Source organism: Prunus persica, chromosome G2, assembly GCF_000346465.2.
Source record: "Prunus persica cultivar Lovell chromosome G2, Prunus_persica_NCBIv2, whole genome shotgun sequence".
Classification (NCBI taxonomy): Eukaryota; Viridiplantae; Streptophyta; class Magnoliopsida; order Rosales; family Rosaceae; genus Prunus; species Prunus persica.
In genome coordinates this window covers 7,293,010-7,314,535 of record NC_034010.1, presented here as the reverse complement: position 1 = coordinate 7,314,535, position 21,526 = coordinate 7,293,010, and the positions used below count along the sequence as shown (strand labels likewise).

The 21,526-nt window shown below is 36.4% G+C and overlaps 3 protein-coding genes across 3 annotated transcripts; 1 reads left to right on the top strand and 2 right to left on the bottom strand.

Moving 5' to 3' along the window:
* On the top strand, nt 260–5,562 carry LOC18786984. The gene is made up of 4 exons (XM_007219580.2): nt 260–1,004; nt 1,173–2,919; nt 3,004–3,208; nt 5,182–5,562. The coding sequence occupies exons 1-4, from the start codon at nt 654–656 to the stop codon at nt 5,441–5,443; spliced, it is 2,565 nt and encodes an 854-aa protein (XP_007219642.2). The 5' UTR covers nt 260–653; the 3' UTR covers nt 5,444–5,562.
* LOC18785509 (calcium/calmodulin-dependent serine/threonine-protein kinase) lies at nt 6,569–10,223 on the bottom strand. Its single transcript, XM_007220381.2, has 7 exons — nt 8,872–10,223; nt 8,508–8,562; nt 8,291–8,401; nt 7,860–8,092; nt 7,406–7,613; nt 7,082–7,141; nt 6,569–6,990 (listed from the first exon to the last, which is right to left on the bottom strand). Exons 1-7 carry the CDS (start codon nt 9,597–9,599, stop codon nt 6,814–6,816), a joined length of 1,572 nt encoding a protein of 523 aa, XP_007220443.1. The 5' UTR covers nt 9,600–10,223; the 3' UTR covers nt 6,569–6,813.
* LOC18786541 (ETHYLENE INSENSITIVE 3-like 1 protein) lies at nt 17,117–20,963 on the bottom strand. The gene is made up of 2 exons (XM_020556789.1): nt 20,780–20,963; nt 17,117–19,652 (listed from the first exon to the last, which is right to left on the bottom strand). The coding sequence occupies exon 2, from the start codon at nt 19,527–19,529 to the stop codon at nt 17,655–17,657; it is 1,875 nt and encodes a 624-aa protein (XP_020412378.1). The 5' UTR covers nt 19,530–19,652; nt 20,780–20,963; the 3' UTR covers nt 17,117–17,654.

Sequence of the window (21,526 nt, the reverse complement as noted above, 5' to 3'; positions counted from 1 at the left end):
TCGGCTAATTTTTGGAATCGGGTTTGACTAATTTGTTGATCTGGTACAAGAGAAAAAAGGAGGAAGACAAAGGAAGAAGAGCGAAAAAAAAGAAAAAAAAGAAAAAAAAGAACACAGAGAAAAAGGAACAGGAGGGAAAATGAGGAAAATAACTGACAAAGGAAAAGAAGACAAAAAAGAGAGAGAGAGAGAGAGAGAGAGAGAGAGAGAGATGAGCGAACTCGCGGAAGAAGAGGAAAGGGAAGAGAGAAAAAAATGAGTTATTAAACTTTGTTTTAAATCTAAACCATACAAGCCATTCAACAGTTAAAAACAAAAGTTCGCGACCATTCCGCATCTTAGAAGTTCGCAATGGAGAAGGCCCCTATATATATATATAAAAGTCCATGTCTTAATATATTAATTTAGAAAAGAAAAAAAAAAAAAAAAGGTAAGTAGAATAAAGCTACCACCCGTTGGAGTTGGAAAAGGCAAGTAAAATATTAATTCTTCTTGCCTTAAGTTTTTTGGACAAATCTTGCCTTAAGTTTATTACAATAAAGGTAAGGGAAAAAAAAAAAAAACAGAAACTTTCCTTTTTTCCCTTAAAACACCCCGAGTTAAACGATGTCGTTTCATTTAAAGTTAGAAAAAAGAACAAAACTGCAATCGAAATGACGTCGTTTCATTACAATGAACCTGAGGAAAAAAAAAAAAAAAAACACGCGAGTCGTCTTCCTCGCAGAGTCGCAGCCAATTTGCAGAGTCGCAAAATTTCTTCCGGTTCAGAAGTGTCCAGATCTGGCGCGCCTTGCTCCGCCTCACTCCGCCTGGCCACGCCTTGCAACGCCTCCTCACGCCTTCCCCGCGCTAAACGTGCAACTCGTGAAACAGCCGACCGCCTCGGGCGATTTCCTGCCGCCTCTCTCCGACGCGCTCGCCGACGCGCGCGAAGGCATGCCTTTGAAAACACTGCTCAGGAGCTTTCTGACACTTCCCCAGATATGCAGTACAAGGATACTCAAGTGAGCTATGTTTTGCATTCCCATTTAATATCAGAGCTTAGAGACCTAGGATTTTCATCTTATTATCTCATAGTATGGCCAAGGACAACAATCAATTCTTCTTTAATTGTATACATGTGTCTTTGTGTTCTAATTTTTACATTTTTTCTACCATGTGCTAATCATCAGGTTTCAGTGCCTCCCCGTGCATCCGATCCTGGCTGGGCTCATGGTATTATGGTGAATGGAGGTCGCCAGAAGATTAAGTGCAAATACTGCCATAAAGTAATGCTTGGGGGCGGAATTTCCAGACTAAAACAGCATTTGGCTGGGGAAAGGGGGAATGTAGCTCCGTGTGAGGAAGTACCTGAAGAAGTTAAAGTGCAGATTCAACAACATCTTGGTTTTAAAGTACTGGAGAAGCTTAAAAAGCAGAAAGGATTAAGTAATAGCAAGGATTCCGCACCCTACTTGCAGTATAGGGAAGGAGGAGAAAATGAAGATGGAATGAGAACTCAAAAGACCGTTTGCACACGAGGCCAGCGAAGGAGAAGGGAAAAAGAGGCTATGGAATGCATTTCAAATCAAATGAAGAAGCACAAAAAACGTTCTTTCCCTGCTGCAACAACTATTGTCGCTCAGCCTTTACATCAGAGTTTTGCTTCTCAAGAGATCATAGCCCAAGCTGATTTGGCTGTTGCAAGGTTTATGTATGAATCCGGTATACCATTCACTGCTGCGAATTCGCATTTTTATCAACAGATGGCTGATGCCATTGCTGCTGCAGGACCTGGCTATAAGATGCCTTCTTATCATGCTTTGAGGGGAAAACTGTTGAACAAAAGCGTTCAGGATGCAGAAGAATATGAAGAGGAACTCAGAAAATCTTGGGATGTGACTGGGTGTTCTGTCATGGTTGATAGGTGGGTGGATAAAACTGGTAATTCAGTTATAAACTTCTTTGTATACTGTCCTAAAGGCACTCTGTTCCTCAAATCTGCAGATGCATCAGACATTTCAGAATGTCCAGATGCACTTCTTAATTTATTTGACTGCGTTGTTCAAGAAGTTGGGCATAAGAGGATTGTCAATTTTGTCACAGATGCTTCAGCCAGTTGTAAAGCTGCGAGAAAACTTCTAATGGAGAAATATAAAACCTTTTTCTGTAGTACGTGTGGTGGATATGGTATTGAATTAATGCTTGAGGAAATTGGAAAAATGAATGAAGTTAAAGAGGTCTTGGCAAAGGCAAAAAAGATTACTCAATTTATATACAACAGTGCTTGGATGCTTAATCTAGTAAGGAGGAAAACAGGTGGAAGAGACATAGTCCAGCTCGCAACCACAAGATTTGCTTCCACCTTCCTGACACTACAGAATATGGTAGCTTTGAAGCACCGGCTCGAAAAGATATTTGCCAGTGCTGCTTGGATGCATTCAACCTTCTCTAAGCAAAAGGCTGGACTTGAGCTGGCAGAGATTATTGCGGACCAACTTTTCTGGTCACTGTGTGATCAGATTCTGAAGGTGACTAAGCCCCTACTTTCTGTTTTTCAGCTTATGGACTGCGAGGAGAAGCCATCTATTGGCTATGTGTATGATGCAATGGAAAAAGCAAAGAAAAGTATAATTGTGTCATTTGACAATAAGGAATCTGACTACGTGCCATATCTGGAGATTATTGATCACATTTGGCAAGAGGAGCTTCATAGTCCCCTTCATGCAGCTGCATACTATCTCAACCCATCTATATTTTATAACCCTAGCTTTTCTACTAACAAAGTCATCCAGAAGGGATTGCTGGACTGTATTGAAACCTTAGAGCCTAACTTAACAGCTCAAGTTGTGATTACGAGCAATATAAATTTCTACGAGGAAGCTGTAGGGGATTTTGGTCGACCTGTCGCATTACGTTGTCGAGAATCATTGGCCCCAGGTCAAAATGATTTTCATTGTTTCCAAGTTTCCAGATTCTTTTTCGGTACAGTGTAAGCATTAAACTATTTGTGTTGTTCTGCAGCTACTTGGTGGTCACTGTATGCAGCAGATTATCCCGATCTCCAACGATTAGCTGTCAGGATACTAAGTCAAACTTGCAGCATTATTCGATATAAGCGGAGTAGGACCATGTTTGAACGTATGTGTTCGAAGAAAAAGAACCGATTGGAGCAACAAAGGTTCAACCACCTTGCATTTGTTCATTATAACTTGCACCTTCAACATAGGTAAGTTTTTCCATCCTCAGTAACTTCTTTTGATAGTCATAAGATATGTCATAGCCGGGAGTTACTCTCTTATCTCTACTAGGGTTTCTTTAAATATGTTTATGTATTTTTTACGCCAAGGTTGCACAAGATAGAGTAAATCTTAGTGGCACGTAGGTCCTCGCTGTATACTCCTGTAGTTCAGGGATAAATTCCAATGAAAATGGACCTATGTTAATTTATCCTAGAATAACTGCCAGAGTTATCGTGTCAGTTATCTTCTTTTCTTCCTTTCAATTAAAAGTCCTTGTGATGCACTCTGAAGCTCTTGAGGAAGGATAATGAACGCAGTCAAAATGTATCCTGGGACTAGCTAGTCTTCTGTTTCATTGGATAAGGATATATTTTCATATTTAAGCATGAAAATATGACTTTGGGGGAGACATGCTATTTTGTGAGTACAAGAATTCCAAAATTAATTGAATGGAATTTGCTTTAGTTGGGATAAACTCGAATTTGCTTTAGTTTCCTCTATCAAGGCCATATGTTCCTAAGGGTAATCTAGCTTAAGATAATTAGTTTGGGTCTTAGAATCTTTGCTAGATGTTGAGTGGGACTGTGGGACTCGTTGTTATGAGCCTGAAGGAAGTAGTTGTTCCTAAGAGAAGGTGGTACTGTATAGGATGCTAGATTGAACATATCAGAGACTTGATAGATAAATGTGAGAGTGAGGCACTTCCGGACGGAGACTATGATGAATGCATTTAAGGAAAATGAGGGTTGTGGGCCTCTCGGTCTCGGTCATTGATGTAGTCACCTTCATAAAAGGTCATGGAAGAGGGGATGCCCATTCCTGCATTGTCAACCCAATGCCCAAGAAGCTTTCCCTGTGCTCTCTCTCAAAGTTTCCATATGTATTTTGGTCAAGGAATACATTCTGTTATTAAAAGAAAAAAAAAAAAAAAAGAGAGTTTCCTCCATTTGGTGAAAAAAGTGCATCTGTCCATTGAGCCCTTGATGGGCTGTGTGAATTTTGGTTCCTTCCCAATCCATGATAAGACTATGTTAAGACATTGTTCAGTGCTATGCAGCAGTATATGAAAAGTAGCATGTTACTTTATGTTGCTGACAATATATGACTTATAAGGCCGTTATTCTATAAAACTTTGCTATGTTGGACACCAACGGTAAAAATTTAAGACTAAGGAGTGCAGAATTTGAAAGGTGTTGTGCATTTTTGTAAAGAAATTTGCACATGATTATTAGTTTCATAATTAATTATATAGCTAGATGCTAGTTTCATGATTATTATCCTAATATAGCTAGATGGATTTTTAAGTGAAAGCAAATATGTATTTATTGACTTTTCTTCTGTCTAGACTTTTGGAAGTTGACATTATTGACACAAAACACTTGTGTTCTTGTTTGCGAATCATAACAGAGTTTTCTTACGTCCTCGTTGAATAAATATTAAATATAATTTCTAGAAGCTGTTGACTTGCTAGTTCCGGAATCAGAATGCCTACTTTTTTGCAAACTGTTTTGCATAGTGTAATCTAGTTGCCCTAGTCATGTTTTTTTTTTTTTTTCTTTTACAGAGGAATTATTTAGTGTCGTGACTGTAGCTAAGTAGCATCTTTTATCTTTTAATTAACAAAAAACGAGTGCATTTTATATATATTATTTTCTAGTAAGTGATTTAATGGATTCAAATTCTTCCCTAGTTCCCATTAACCCAGATTAAGTCAATTTGGCTGACCCAGTTCAACAATTTTGTGAAATATTCCTTAAAACTTAGTATTACACGTTTACAAATTTATATGTGTTAGCAAAATAAATTATTATTTTGCTTTGGATAATAAGGAAGAATTTTGAAATTCCACTGGCTAATTGGTAACGTTTGTGAGCCTTTAACTGTTCCCATTCTTCATCAGCCTCAACTCTTTTCCTTTTTATTTATTTGTTCTATCTCGTTTTTTGTTTATTGGAAGCAGGCGTTCTGAAGCAAGTAAAGCCATTTATACGAGAGGTACACTCGATCCTATATGCTTAGAAGCTATCGATGCCAACATGGGAGATTGGGTGGAAGATCTGGGAGCTATTGGCAGCGATGGCCTAAGCTGGATGGACGTGACAGTCCCTGGTGAGTGGAAATTTTTGAATCATAGAGTAGAGAATATGGATGACTGTAATGACAGTACAGATGATAGGGGTAGTGATGATGGGAGAGGTGTGGACACAAATGATGACATGTAGTATAGAATATCACAATGGTTGTAATAACTGTACAGATTACTCTGCTAGTTGGTGGCATTAGTTTCTTTCCTTATATTCTAGTATGAATTGCTGGATATAACGGACGTTAATACGAATTAACAGAACTGTTGAGTTTCATTGAATCATTTGACTGATGCAGCAGTGTGCTACGAAACGGAGAACCCTGCCTTGAACGTAAGATTATAAAAATAAATAAAATAAAAAATGTTTACAGGGGTGGGTAGTGAGTTGTGTCAATCAGTATAGTCTAGAGATGAACCATCCCCAAAATGATCATATATCAATGTCTTGAATATGGTTTAGCTAGGTGACTAGGTCGTGAGCATGAATGGAGTTACTCTTTAGCAGGAACTATTATTATCCTTTTTCTGTATATCTTATATCAAATCAATTTTTTTGAATATTTAGGATCACAATTAAAGACATTCTGTCTTCATTTTGTGCTATAACTTACAGTATGTATACTTAATACGTTAATAAATCTTATAGTGTACGGATTACGAATCTGTACTCGGCAACTCGATCTTGGTGACTGAAACATAATTTTTAAGTTTCCAGGAAAATAAAAGAGGGAAAAGGGAATTTCCAAAATCTGTTTTTATTAACTTGGGACAAGAACTTGATGAATCAATGATAGGTTTATAGTTATTACTGTCATAAAGGTCAGGCCGCAGGAAGAGAGCAAAACCTTGATTTCAAAAAATTCTTTTGTGCGTCTTGCCAAGGTTCTCTTCAATGGTATGAGAGTAAATATTTAAAAGGAAATCTCACGATCTTCCTTTCTTTGCTTGGTATGCAGATGCCACTTTTGTTCTTTCTTTGTATGGAAAACACAGGTTAGATTTTTACAGGTAAATCATAAATAGTTCATTAGGGTGGAGTGAGTGATGACTATTTTAGAGTGCCAATAACATCTCTATATTCTTTGGTGGTAACATTAAGGCATATATCTTGAATGGCTGGCAAATAATGCTAACAGAAGATTTAAAATTTGTGCCTTGGCTGCATGTGGCGGATTGGTTATCTTTTTTGGTTTTAAATAAAATCATCCTTTTTTTTTAATTATAAAAAACTTCTCAGACAAAAAAAAAAAAAAAGTACTAAGGCTAGGGATTGGGTTTTCTCATTGCTGCTACTGAAAGAAAAGTACTACCTTGGATTTCGATTTTGTTTAGTCTGGAAGTAAAAGTGACAAAGCTCCTAATTTCCATGGCAGAAGTTAGCATTTATTTTCAGCTTTTTGGTCATTGGTCTTCTATTGCCTATAGCATATATGTCCAAAGAAAGAAGGAAATTAACTTCCAGAATTTAGTGAAAAAGTTGATCGCCGTTGTGGATGATGGGAGAAGCTATAATGGTCGAAGAGAGGAGAGGACTACATCTTGGAGAGAGCTGTCTCTCTGCATGGCAGCTTTGAACTCATCAAAGGTAACTTGTCCATCACTGTTTGCATCCATGCGATCAAATATTTCATCCAATTTCCCAGGTTCAGTGATATCAGCTGGAAGGCAGTCATCTGGTAAAGCCTGCTCAATGTAATTTTATTTGGTCATGATCTTATTTGAAACTAATCAAGCAAGCAAGCTATACCAAGTGAGATGAATTAAGCGGCATTACCCTGAGCATGGATGCCACTTCTTCTTTACTGATGCATCCAGACCGATCCGTATCGTACATCTGCTTGCAAAATCAAAAGAGAGAGACAATTAGTATAGGGTTCATGAATAATGATAGTGAAGAAGGCAGAGCAAGAGAGAAGGAAATTTGGATTACAAAAACTTTATGACGATGAAACTAGTAGAAAGATTTAACCGAAACACTCCCTAGGTTCTTTAATTTGGCCAGGAAGGTTTAATTTCCTCAGGAAGCTTCATTATGAGTCAAAATTAGTTCGGTTAGAGTGAAATTTTGTTCATGTACTTGTACTAGATGAAAACAAACCTGGAAGCACAGGCGGAGTGCATCATCTCCTTGTGAATTCTTGAGACTGGAGAACCCACAGAGGATCTCTCGCATGTCAACTGTTCCATCACGATTGTTGTCGAATAGGTCAAAGATCCGGGGTGCCAAAGGAATTAATGACGACATGTTCATTGCTTTCAGCACCTCCTCAAATTCAGATAGAGTAGCATTGTCACCTTTTACACATCTGCACTTTGCCAAATTGGTATTCTTGATCAGAATATATATGCATTGGCTCACCAGAGAACTTAGGATTGGTTAAATGATCCACTTAAAGAGAATTCCCTTTGGTTATCTTCATAAGCATGATTAGTTAATCATTAAACTGAACTTGTTATGTAGCTGATGTGCTACAATTGTCTATGCCTGGCCTGCATTTTATCACCATATTCACAGACTTAGTAAGATGCAAAACTCTGTTTTGACTACTCACATTTTCTTGAAATGTAAACTCAGTTTCTGGATTTCATCCGGTTTAAGGTCGTGGGAACCTAGTAGTGATTTTAGCTTCTTCGTCCTTAAGAAAATCGAGCTGGTCCACACACTAGCTATTGCTGCAGCACGGAGTTTTCGCCGAGCATTAAAACTCTGCAGTCGTGACACAATCTCAGCATCCATTTGATCTTCTTTGGCTGAAAGACCTACAACCCATGGATGGTCCAGAAGCTGTTTAACACAAGAACTAAATTAGTTTAAGTTACAAACCTAGATGAGTTCATTTTGAGCTACCAAGAACTGTAATACTCTATAAAAGTGCATTTAGTTGAAGTTTACAACCCATGCCAAGTTGCCATTTAACTCTAGCTCAGATCAGATATCTTATGACTTAACCCAGAAAAAATAGGAAATTAATTGCTACCCTACCTCTTGAGCACTAGGTCTCTTGTCAGGGTCAACTTTGAGGAGATCCGAAATTAATTGCTTTGCTGACAAAGAAATGCCCTTCCAAGTTTTCTCATAGAAACTGAATTCTCCCTGCAGGAAAAAGTATTTTCTCTTGTAACTTTAACAGAACTGTTTAAAAATATATATATCATGTGAATTTCTATGTTCTAGTATAATGTGAATAGAAACGACTTACAGCCATTATCATCTGTTGCTTTTGCCGATTCGACTGAGCAATAAAAGGTGGGTACCTAAGGCATTGTACAAGAATTTATACGTTAAGAGTGCTCTAGAAATTTGTAGAAATTAAATATTTCATGACATTTAGAGATTGACTTGAAATTTCTCTATCCTTAAATGGGATTGCTTAAAAAACGTTGAGCAGAGTAAAGTAACTCCAGGATCCAATTAAAGTTAAACTATGCCTTAATCACTACTAATATTAGCGAACGAGAGTCCAGCACAGTGAAAAAGGGCCTTGGTTCCCAAGAAAAAAAAAAAACACTACTAATGTTACAGTCATCTGTTTGGTTCCCAAGAAAATAAAGAGGAGAACATACCCAGAGAGAAGGATATACAAGATTACACCCAGAGCCCACATATCACTCTTAGTAGTGACTTGTCCCTGAGAAAGAGCCTCTGGTGAGACATAATCTATGGAACCAAACAACCCAACAACAGGATCAGTAAACTCCTCCACAGAACTGAGCCCAAAATCCATAATCTTCAAAGAAGAATCATCAGTATTATTCAAGAACAGGCAGTTCTCTGGCTTCAAGTCCCTGTGAACAATATTGGACTTGTGAAGAGCTGCTAAGCCTTGAGCAATCTGCCTTACCACAGCTGCAGCTCCAGCCTCAGAATACCTTTCTTGCTTCACAATCCTATCAAACAGTTCACCCCCAGAGCAAAGCTCCAACACAAGGTGGACCCCATTTTCATCCTCATACACATCATAGAGGTCAATGACATTTGGGTGTGGTGAGACATTTTCAACTATTCTCCTCATGACCAAGATTTCATTTGTGAGCAAGACATTTGATATGGACACCTGCTTCCGGGCTTGGAAAGCAGCAGCAAAGCTTTTCTGATGATCACCGGCACCCGATCTGCCGGGCGGAGGGTTTGATGGTCCAAATGGCCTTTTGAGGGTCTTGATTGCCACATTGTTTTTGTCACTGCTGCCTGATTTTCTGCTGATGCCTTTTCTCACTACAGAGAATCCTCCTCTGCCTAAAATCTCTGATATCTCATACTCATCTGCCAGTCTTCTTGTTTCTTGTCCCATGACGATGACAAAAAAAAAACCTTGAAGAGATCGAACTGGCAGAAGGGGAGAGCGAGAGAGAGAGAGAGAGAGGGAGAGAGACCCAAGAGGGATAGAATAGAAAGAAATCGAATCTTTGAATCTGATGATGAGAAGCAGTCGCAGAGAAAATAATGTGTATAATATTGGTGAAAGGGCAAGGTGGTTTCATTGATAAGGGAGAGAAGTTGAAACGGGCATTGGAATTACATGGATTGACATCAGCTTGTGAACAGTTGTTCAACTTGTTTAATGCATAAAATATGAGAAAAAAGATTTCAAAGGGACGTGAGGGAATATATTGTAGGGGTAGGTGATGAGGAAGAAGAGACAAAGACAGAGTCAACTGTCAAGCATGTGCACAGAAATAGGGTTTCTGCTGTTTGTTTTGATTAATCTCTCTTGCGTGTGCAAGGAAATAGTGCTACTCTCTCTCTCTCTCTCTCTCTCTCTCTCTCAACCTGTGGAAGGTCCTTGAAACTCAAGTAATACAACCGGGAGCTTAATTTGTTTGGATTGTAATGATGTCAAATATGCATTGTAATTGTAAAGATATTGGGATCTTTTTACCGGGTACCTATCAAACATGTCTTCCATGAAGCATATGGCCGCCAACGCCATGACGGGACATGTTTCTACAAATACATGGAATGTGGTTCATCACTATTATATTCATTAGAGCATCTATAATTATGCTTTTATTTTTTTAATTAAAATTTAACTAAAAACACATAAAAGTTATTTTAGGAATTCTCTATCAAATTTGAACTTCAATCATGCTTCCTAGTTTATGGAATCATAAATACTATAGTTATTTTTTAATTCAATATGATTGGTCCATCTCCATTAAAAAAAAATTGTTAGCATTAATTATAAGTTTAAACTACGCATAAAACAAAGCAGTATTAAATTATATTGAGCCACTAAGAGTCCTTTCTCTCTCCTCTGGTTTAGGAGCTCCTAGATGTCTCCTGATTTATGAGGTGGATAGGGAGTATGGTTGAAGTTGTATTTTTTCAATTCCTCCTTAAAATCTGTCTAAGGATGTTGTGTAGCGAGCCCATTGTAAATGTAACATATGTTATTAGTATAGTAATTAGTAGCCTTTAACCTATATTTAGTGGATTGATTTTCTATGGTTGTAAGCCTATAAATAGGTACTTATCAAAGATGAAGATAACAAGTTCAGAGAATAAATTCTCGTTTTTCCCTTCTCCTAATTTCTCTCTACATTTTCCCTCTAGTTTTATAATACGTTATTAGCACGATGTTGCTCTTGATATTATTTATTTATTTTTGAATTTTATTTTTCTTCTAAGTTAGAATCATTATATGGTATAGAGTTCTCTTTTTACTCACCATCATACTTCACCATGCTTGTTTTTCTTTAATAAAAAATAAAAAGTTTCTTAATCTTAGGCATGAATGCCATGTTTGAAAATTTTGTTTTGGTTGCATGTTTGCTTTATTTTTCATCTCTCATCTTATTCAGCTCTGGTGCTTTAATCATTCTAAGACGATATGCTTTTTTTTTTTCTTCGTTAATATTTATGCATTTTGTAGGTTACATCTCTCGTTATTTCATATTTTCATACAATTGTTTAGTTTATTTATTTATTTATTTCTTTAAGCATGATTCTAATTAATTATTATATCTTATAATGAGTTTGTATTATACAAGATATCAGGACATGAAGTTCCTCGATCTTCATCATATAACTAGATCAAGACTTGAATTTCCTTGATAGAATTAGAATCTAAAGTTATTTGATTCTAAATAATTGAGGACCTGGTTCCTCAATTCCAATTGTAAACATCCCAAAATCAGAAGTTTTGGTAGATGTATTAATGTTTACTCCATAAACAATAACCACTAGAAATGGAACAAATAAGACAAGGCAAAGGGCCCCAAAAATATCACTGATAAGGTAATTGGGGAAGCTTGTCATAGGTGTGCTGCATACGGGCATTGGGCACACGTCTATCGCACGTCAAAATATTTGGTAGATCTTTACCAAGCCTCGATCATGGACAAAGAAAGCAAAAAAAATAAATTGTTGAGACACATTGGTTTGAACCTGATCTTATGGACTGACACCAAGTGGATATAACCCACCTTGATGTTTCAACCTTCTTTGCTGATATTAATGGCAAATCACATGATTCTATAATTAGTGGCGGAGTCATCCCCAGTTAATTTGATGTCTTATTTTCTTTTCATATTTTTAACTTAATTTGGATATTTTATTTAGATCTCATTTGCTTTTCACAAGATAATTTGGCAAACCCTTTTTACCAAAGCTTTTTCGAAGCCTATATTCCCGAAGTTAATGAAAATCAGGAGAAGATATCAATCATGGGGAGCATCCCAATTCTACTACATACATGACATATGCGCTTTGTACTCTTTTTCCCTTTGACTAGGTTTTTGTCCCACTGCATTTTTCCTAGCAAGGTTTTAACAATGCAACATAAGCGTGTCCAACACCATATCAATCATCCAGAAAAAAGTTGCACTCTTTTTCCCTTCTTTTCGGCTTTGTCCCCTTGGGTTTCCAAGCAATGTTTTTAATGAGACAACAATGTCATTGTATGGTGGACATCCAAAGGGAGTGTTATAAATCCATGGAATGTGGATAACCACCATTATATCCATTATCTCCACCTTTTATTATTTTGTAACATATGTTATTAGCATAGTAATTAGTAGCCTTTAACCTATATTTAGTGGATTACTTTTCTATGATTGTAAGCGTATAAATAGGTAATTATCAAAGATGAAGATAACAAATTTAGAGAACAAATTCTTTTTTTTCCATTCCCCTTATTTCTCTCTACATTTTCCCTCTATCTTTATAACATATTTGGTTTTTTAACTTCCTTCTTAAAATGTTACTTAAATTTGAATTTAACTTGTATGTTTGTAAGATCGCTTGAGGATCTTATTTGCACTTATGTTTTTACAAAATATTTACTATATTTCATTTATTTTAATTCACATAGCATTTTTTTACAACTTTTAGTGGATATTAAGAAATAATTACTTTTCTTTTAGGAAAAAAAAATCAATATATTGATATAAAAATTTATAAAATATCCCCCACTAAAGCACCATAAATGATAGCAGGTGGGTCTTGATACCAAGATGATACATCATTCACAAATAATGTATAACAAGCTAATCTATGCGTTATGATATTGGCTTCTATAAAAAGAAAACAACGAATATCACTACTTAAATGTCTTCAATATTCTCTAAAATCCTCAACCAAACGACTCAAAAAATAGAAATAATTACATATTTAACAAAATGTTATAAAACTAAAGGGAGAAAATGTAGAGAGAAGTGATATGCTAAAGACAAAGTTTCACCATGTTTATTCTTGTCTTAATCTTTGGTAGAACTATGTATTTATAGACTTACAAGATAGGAGATTGAATACCATCATTTACAATATACCTATAGGTTACAAGCATTAATTACAAATACTTAGTGCATAGGTTACATAAAATCCAACGGTGGAATATTAAGAGGTATGGTGGTCATCCACCAACTCATGCATTTACAACACTCCCCCTTGGATGTCCACCATACAATGACATTGTTTCCTCATTAAAAACCTTGCTTGGAAAACCCAGTGGGACAAAACCAAAGCGAAGGGAAAAAGAGTGAAACTTTCTTCTGAATCATTGATATGGTGTTGGATGAGCTTATATTGCCTCGTTAAAACCTTGCTAGGAAAAACCCAGTGGGACAAAAACCTAGTCGAAGGGAAAAAGAGTACAACGCGCATCTGCCTTGAATGTAGTAGAATTGGGATGCTCCCCCTGATTGATATCTCCCCCTGATTAATATCTCTCCTTCTCTGATTTGAGCAATACAAGCAACATTGTCTTCATACATGATCATCTATCACACTATTCAACCTGCTTTTCACTTTTCAAATGATTGAAATCTTTAGGAGTATCAACAACTAATTTAGTAGTTAGAATATGTTACAACAATATCAAATTTGAATTTAAAATACTCAAACTCTTAGTGTTAACTCTTAATTAAGAATATTGTGGTACTTTATATCCTTCAAGAGGTTGCTTCATCCGATATATCTCAAATATTTCATGAGCTTTGAGGATTTCCATGTACCATATAGTCTTAATAAATATGCATTTAACACATACTATAAGTTTTGCGTTAAAGTAACAACTGCACTTATAGAAATGTGGATGCATTTACGATGAGATTGGAGACTAAAACCACATGTCTCTCCCAGGAAACCTTATGTCATATTAGTGATCTTATTTCACTTCACAAACACCAATTCGTAACCTTCATACTGAACATTTGTAATTTGGTGTTTGAGTTATAGGTTCAATATCCAACTCTTCTTATTTAGTGATAAATGGAATTGCCTATTTCCATTTTTGGCCAATCACTTAACTTGTCGACATTCATGAAACGTGATTTAATATAATCATAGCCCTTGATGATTGTAGTAGCTACTAATAAACCAAATGTATCATCAATTTGTGATCCCACAATTCTTATGTGCATGCACATGCATAATTTATAATCATCTCATTGCTTTGGGGTACCAATGCCTCTTCAGGGGCTTATGTTGTCACTTATGGGACAAACATCTCTTTTACAATGAATTATTTAGAATATGTGGATCATAACCTCCTATAGAGCGTTATTTTTTATAGGGCTTGAATTTTTCAAATAATCTCCATTTCTGAGGAGTTAAGTCTTTAGAACCTATATTCCTGACATGCTTCAGGCATGCATTATATATATAGTCACCATGTTAATGGATTGTGATACGAGAATATCAATCCATGTTAGCATATGTACAACTTATATATGCATTATCTTGATGAGACAAAAGCGGATTGATTCAACACTATTTCACGACGTTATTTAGGAATTGTCATTTCTCCCCCTAACGGCGGGAAAATTGTCTCAAAATGTAGGAAAATAAACTCACAGTCGTTATCAAATATGTGACCATTTTAGTAGGCACATTCAGTAAAACTGGTGAAGTGATCCATAATTAGATGTTGTATAGGCTCACAAATATCCCCTTGAATTATTTCAGGAAAGATGGCTCAAAGTCAATTTTTGACTGAGATGATCTTATGACAGCTTTTATTTGTGAGCGTTCTTTGTAATGATATTGTTGGACAAGACAATAATTTGAGTCTTTAAACGATGTCCTTACAAATTTATAAAAATCTTATGCATCATTGTGGGACATGGATTGCCAAGATAGTCATGTCACAACATAAAAGTTATTCGGTCAATGAACTTCTAGTTCATGACATCATAATCTTCAACTATAATAGTTGTGTAATATTGGGGCCTCAAGAACTTTTGGTTCATAACATCATAAACTTCCTACCCACAAAAGAAAGTAGGAAGTTTCTCCAATAGACGCCTCTGGCTATCAATATTGGGGCGGTAATACAAAACATTACCATTGTAAAACGAAATTAATTAATAACCTAACATAAATAAAATATAATATAATAAAATAAGTAAAGTGGTATAAACAAGGAATAAAATAAATCAATTAAAGATTATGAAATTCCAAGATAATCCAATATTAATGTGGATTCAATATGTAGATAAAACTACAAGTTTAAGAATTGGATTTCCAACCAATTCAGGTTCATATAGGCACAAATAAGTAATGAACTTCAAGTTCATATATAGTATTAAGATCCATGAAAAACTATGAACTTCAGGTTCATATCAATATATATTCGAAACTTCAGGTACGAATACGTAGATCTAAATAAATTGAATTAATAGTTGTGCTTTGAACTTCATACTCAAATCGATGTATATGCACTCGAAACTTCTGGTTCAAGTTCTTGACATATGTAGGCCTCATGGAATTCTGATTTTGATTAATACAAAATCGAGGAGTTTTATGTCCTTATGTGCTCTTTAAATTCGCGGAACTTCACGCCCTCAATTATTTGGAATCAAAGAACTTCAGGTTCTGATTCAATCAAAAGAACTCTAGGTCCTAATCTAGTTATATGATGAGGATCGAGGAACTTCGGGCCCTGATCTTTTGTATAATTCAAACTCATCATAATAATTAAGATCATACTTAAAATTAAATAAACAAACAAATAAAAACAAAAAACATGGCATTATATTCATGTGTAATAAGAATAAGAATTTTTTTCTTAAACAAGCATGATGAAGTCTGATGGTGAGTACAAAGAAACTCTATACCATGTGATGACTCTAGCTCATATAAGAAGAAAGAAAATTCAGAGAAAGAAAACATACCAAGAGCAATGTCGTGCTGATAACGTGTTATAAAACTAAAGGGAGAAAATGTAGAGAGAAGTGATATGCTAAAGATAAAGCTTCACCATGTTTATTCCTTACTAAATCTTTGGTAGAACCACCTATTTATAGGCTTACAAGATAGGAGATTGAATACCATCATTTACAATATACCTATAGGTTACAAGCATTAATTACAAATACTTAGTGCATAGGTTACATAAAATCCAACGGTGGAATATTAAGAGGTATGGTGGTCATCCACCAACTCATGCATTTACAACACAAAACTTTATATGCGTTTTAATGAAATTATTATACGACATTGTAATACCATCAATACCATACTTCAGTACCACACTATAATTACTCGTTTGAGACAATTGTATTTAGTTTTTTTTTTTTTTTTTTTTTTTTACTTGGCAATTGTTTCACCTAAAGGACAATCCAGAGTCCAATTTCCTTACGCATGAAGTGGCCCAATAAGAAGAAGATATGTGGTACCTTTAAAGAAGAAGATAAATTTCAAGCATTCATTCAGAATAAGCCCTTATCATTCTACAAAAATTTTCTTCTCTTTGTTTTTTGTTTTGGGGAAGATGAATTTGATTGCTAAAGCACGTTTTTCTTCTACGGTTAAAGTACGAACACTTTTCTATGCGTATAGGACTTGAACATACCTTAAAAAGAATTGTTGAAAGTCTTGAGACTGAGTCAAAAACTTTTCCAATTATACGTTGGAAGAATAACAAATTACTTTGTGAAAAACTTGCCCAACTTTGACCCAAGCCTAACTGCGCTTTGAATTTCAATTTGGTCTTGGAATCTCCTTTATTCCAACCATTCTGTCTCTTCCAGGTCATTTATTTTTTCCCATACCTAACATAGAAGACCATTGTGGCTGATATGACAAACAATTTTAGTGCACAAAATTAGAAAACCATGCATATCACTTCAACTAGCACACTATGCACCTTGGGCACTTTATTTATTTATTTTTAATGTAGGACTTCGGGTGCAAAGGTAAATGCTCTTAACTACTTGAGCTACAAACCCTTCACTGCAACCTGAGCACTCTTATGCAAGAAGATTAATACTAATTTTCCTATTTCAGCTTTATCATAAGGAAGTGCGAAAGCAACGGCATAAGATTCATAGAATAAATCAGAACGAGTATTGTTGATAGCAAGAACAGTTGAAACCAATCTCTGCAGCCCAGCCAAAGAAACAAGCAAGGGTAGCTAAATATATCAAACCACCACATATATAGATGTCTCTGTATACATTGCATAACCTATATGCCAACATTTGAACCGGAAACCGGAAAATGTTTCTAACATTTCAACAAAAGTACTGAAACTCACATTTGGGGTTTTCCGGTCCTTTATTGGCCCTACTCAATACTGCAACTAGATAACCTTATACTCAGATGAGAAGGTTGCAGCAAGAGAACCCCCAAGTTGTTAAGGGTTATAAACATCTAACAAGTCCAACAGATAAAATGAACTAAACATAAAAAGAAGCTTCACCTAATGCTTCCAGAACTGTGTAAACTGCCCAAACATAGATTGGAGCAGTCAATATAAACATCTAAACAAGTCTGAAAGATAAAATGAGCAACTAAACTTAAAAAGGAAGCTTCACCTACTCGGTCCACAACTGTTTGAAGATAGCTTTCACCGCCTCCCCTCCAACACATGTATTGGAGCCGTCAGTACAAGAAAAACCCAACTTTATGGGAACCAAAAGGATGCATCTTGCTTTGGTGGGTCCAGAACATTATAGTCAGCTGGTGCCAAGTGAAGCGGGGAGTCAAATCTTAGGTCAACAGTATCATTGGGATTGTCACCAAATGGAGAGTCAAATATTGTGCACTGATCAAACTGAACTTCCGTGGATGGGAAAGCTTGACGATGCATAGGCATGGGGGTTGTTTCAGAAATGTTGCATCCCATATCCACAGGCATGGGGGTGGGTTCAGACATGTTGCGTCCCATATCCACCCTTTGACCAAAGAAGTTATCATTCATTGCAAAACGAAATTCTGCCTGCTGCTGGTTGTGGCCTTCTACAACATTGAGGTTTCCAGGACTGGAGTTCTTGTTCTGCTGAATATTACTATCATAAAATGACATAAGCTCAGATATCATTTTCTGTCCATCATCAGCCAGTCCAAATCCTGAAGCATTAAAACTACCTGCCTGGCTCACTGGTTGTTGAACAGCTTGTGTTGGTTGACCAAGGGGTAGAGAGAAGACCGCAGGTTTTTCATTGTTAAGTTGAAAGCTGGACATTCCAAACACTTGTAAAGAATTATTCCGGTATGCACAATTCAACTGGTGATTGTTTCTTGCAGTTATGTCAAGAAAAGCCCGACGATAATCATGATATGGGCATTGGGGGTATTCGCAGGTGTAAATGTTCGGATTTAGCATAATTGGTGGCTCTTCAGCCAGCTGCTTCCTCTTTTGACCAAAATCCGAGTTGATCTCAATGAGCTCTCCCTTAATCTGCGGTAACGGCCTATCTCTTTGTCCAGCAGTACCAATGTGGAAGTGATTAACATGAGGTTTGCAATCCTCTATTTCAACATTTTGTTCATCATCAATCCCTTCAACATCATAATCACTGGTTCCACTGATTGCAAAAGAGCCACTACCACCAGCCAATAGAGGAGGACATCTATCAGGATACAAACTCCGGGCCAAAGCTTCCTCCTGGTTTATAATGGCTAGCCAAGTGGCGCTCTCCTTAGCAGTCATTTTGTCCTGCAGACATTTAGACTGACGAACAAGCTTGCGGATCTTGGCAATATCTGGTGACATGTGCTTTATCACAGCCGTGAGAACGCCAACCTTCCACGCCTTCTTCAGATCATGAGGCTTCTTGTATGGAGGAGGACCCTGATCCTTGGGCAGATTCAATTGAGGCCACCATACCTCATTACCAGTAGGCCACCAAGGTGGGGCAACACCCTTCTCCAATGGGAAACGTCTTTGGGGTGGATCACAGTGCTGCATCAGTGCAGACAAAAGTGAACCAAGAGTGGTGTCTTGGAGCTCCTGCAAGGTGTGAGGAGTTGATGCCACTCCACTCCAGTCTTCATCCTTCCCAAGGATTGAATGATCTGCCTGATACTTGGAAATTGCAGCTGGGCCATTACGATCAAATCTTACTTTTTCTTTCCACCATGCTCGGAGATTGTCAGAAGCACCACTCACTGGTTTTCCTTTTTCAGGGATAATCCCATAAACGAAACCCTGAGCTTTGCAAACTTCCATCATTTTCAGCATATATTTCAGGATTCCGTCTTGTGCCCGTGACATCTTCTTCCTCCGAGCTTGTTCCTGTGATTGACGCTGCCTTGCATTGTCAACTCTTTCCTTTCCCTTATTTTGTTCTTTCAGCTTCTTCAATAGCATTCGATCTCTCCACATCCTCTTCTCAAGCTCGTCAACATCCATTTCTTCATCACTATAATCCTCCTCTACTGTTGCCTCTGGTTCATGTTCTGGAGCTGCGTCGACGCCGTCGCCGTCACCTTCCCCAGAGGTAGTCGAAAGAAAGTCAAGCTCACCACAGAAACCCATTTCCTCAAAGATCCCCATTTAGCACCGGCACGAAGAACAACCCTGATGATATATTTATGGTATATAAATATATATGAAAGAAAGGGTAATCAACGCAGTCTACGATGGATTCTCCGCGAAGAGTAAATGAAATTCAATATTCTGCCAATGAAATAAATAACAAATAAGTTAGTTAAACCCACAATTAGTATATCATAGATCAGGTACATTGAACTAGCAATAACAACTTTCATCTAATGGAAGAAAATACAAGGTAAGGTACATAATTTCATTAACTACAAGTAATTACAAACATAAAAGGTAATACGCTAAACAAGTCAGAACCACTTACAAAAGAACCATAAATTAAATGCATGAAATCAACAAAAGATCACAATGGGTTTCCTTATTTTTCACATTCAAAACGAAACAAAACAAATCCAAGGCTCTAAGCCACGAAAAGCAAAAAATGATGAGGTTCTCGAAAAACCGAGAAAAAAGAGAAAAACAAAAAGGGAAAAGTGTCCATCAGTGACACAAAAAACATGAGATAATCGCTATAAAAACCAAATTTAAGTGACACGTAAATACCTTGCAAATGTGAACCACTAAAGCAGAGAGAACAGAGCCAAGCACCCCCAGATCTACGAACACTCAGATTCATTTTCTTCACAATTACATGTTACTCAAATTCATTTTCTTCACAATTACACGTTATCATTAAGTATTGACAGGACCAAGTTTCAGGTTTTATTTAATTTATTGTTTTCAGTTTACACAAACGGCTATAGCTTATAACGCAGGTTTACAGCAAATTTTCCACCTATGTAAGCAACATAATTCATTTATTAATTCTTTTTCATAATTCAATATAAATCCGGAAATTCAGGGTAGCCATCTTTTGGATCAAAAGGCTAAACCTATCTGTCCAGCCAGATCCAAACATATAAAACTTAAATTCTTATACAAGAAATTAAAAGAAAAAAACGCAAAAATAAAAAATCATATAGAAAAAAAAAACACATATATATATATTTACCATGAAACAACAGGCATATCAAACAAAACGCAGACACAAACTATTACATACTTTTACAAATGAGTAATAGAAACAACTCCAGACAGTGACGCATATCAGATACAAAACAGCAAGCAGATCAACCATCAAAAACCATGAAACATCAAAAGATTGAGGAAAAAATATATATTTTTACAAAATTCAGCAGCCATGAACAATAAGAAATGAAACAAGTACTTTTTTAAATAAAAGAAGCAGAAAATGAAGGTACCATCAAGCTCCTCCAGCACTCTCTGATTGCTCGGAGAGAGAGAGAGGTTTTTTTTCTTTTTCTGGTCAGAAGAGAGAGAGAGAGAGACAGATAGACAGAGAGAGAGTGTTTATTAGTGGGTTTTCCGAGCTTTTATAAACGGAAGAGAAAAGATAAGAACGGTGGTGGGTTTGCAGGGACAAGAAGGATATGTAGCAACAACAGTAACTTTTTAATTTGGAAGGTGGCCTATTTAACTAGGGTTAGGTGACGTTTTAACCGTGGTTAAGACGTGGGTAACCTTTTTGGCGTTTGGATACGGAAGACTCTTTTATCGCAGTGAGATTTGCTTCCACACTTTTTCTCAACCTGAAGTCACTGCTGCTTCACCAAACGTGCGTTACATCCCACCATTTTGGTCAATTCGTAGGTATTTTTATATTTGGTCAAGCAGTTTTTAGCTATTATTTATGGATTCCGCAAATTATTATGCGAAACTCATCACAATCAGAGAGTGATGGAGTTTAGCACAGCGTATCAGACGTTTTTAATGATTTTAGTATTCATTTGTTGTAACATACGTGCAATATGAGTATTAGATTTTCTTCTATGTAATCATTTATTACGTCAATAATTACGAATCATCTATATTGTTTAAGTTTAAAGAAAGAACAAAAATTACATAACTATTTGTTTAATAGTATTTATTTTTCAAATGTTGAAAGGTATCGCAACGTTGAATCATCTCTCTCTATTAATTCAAAATAA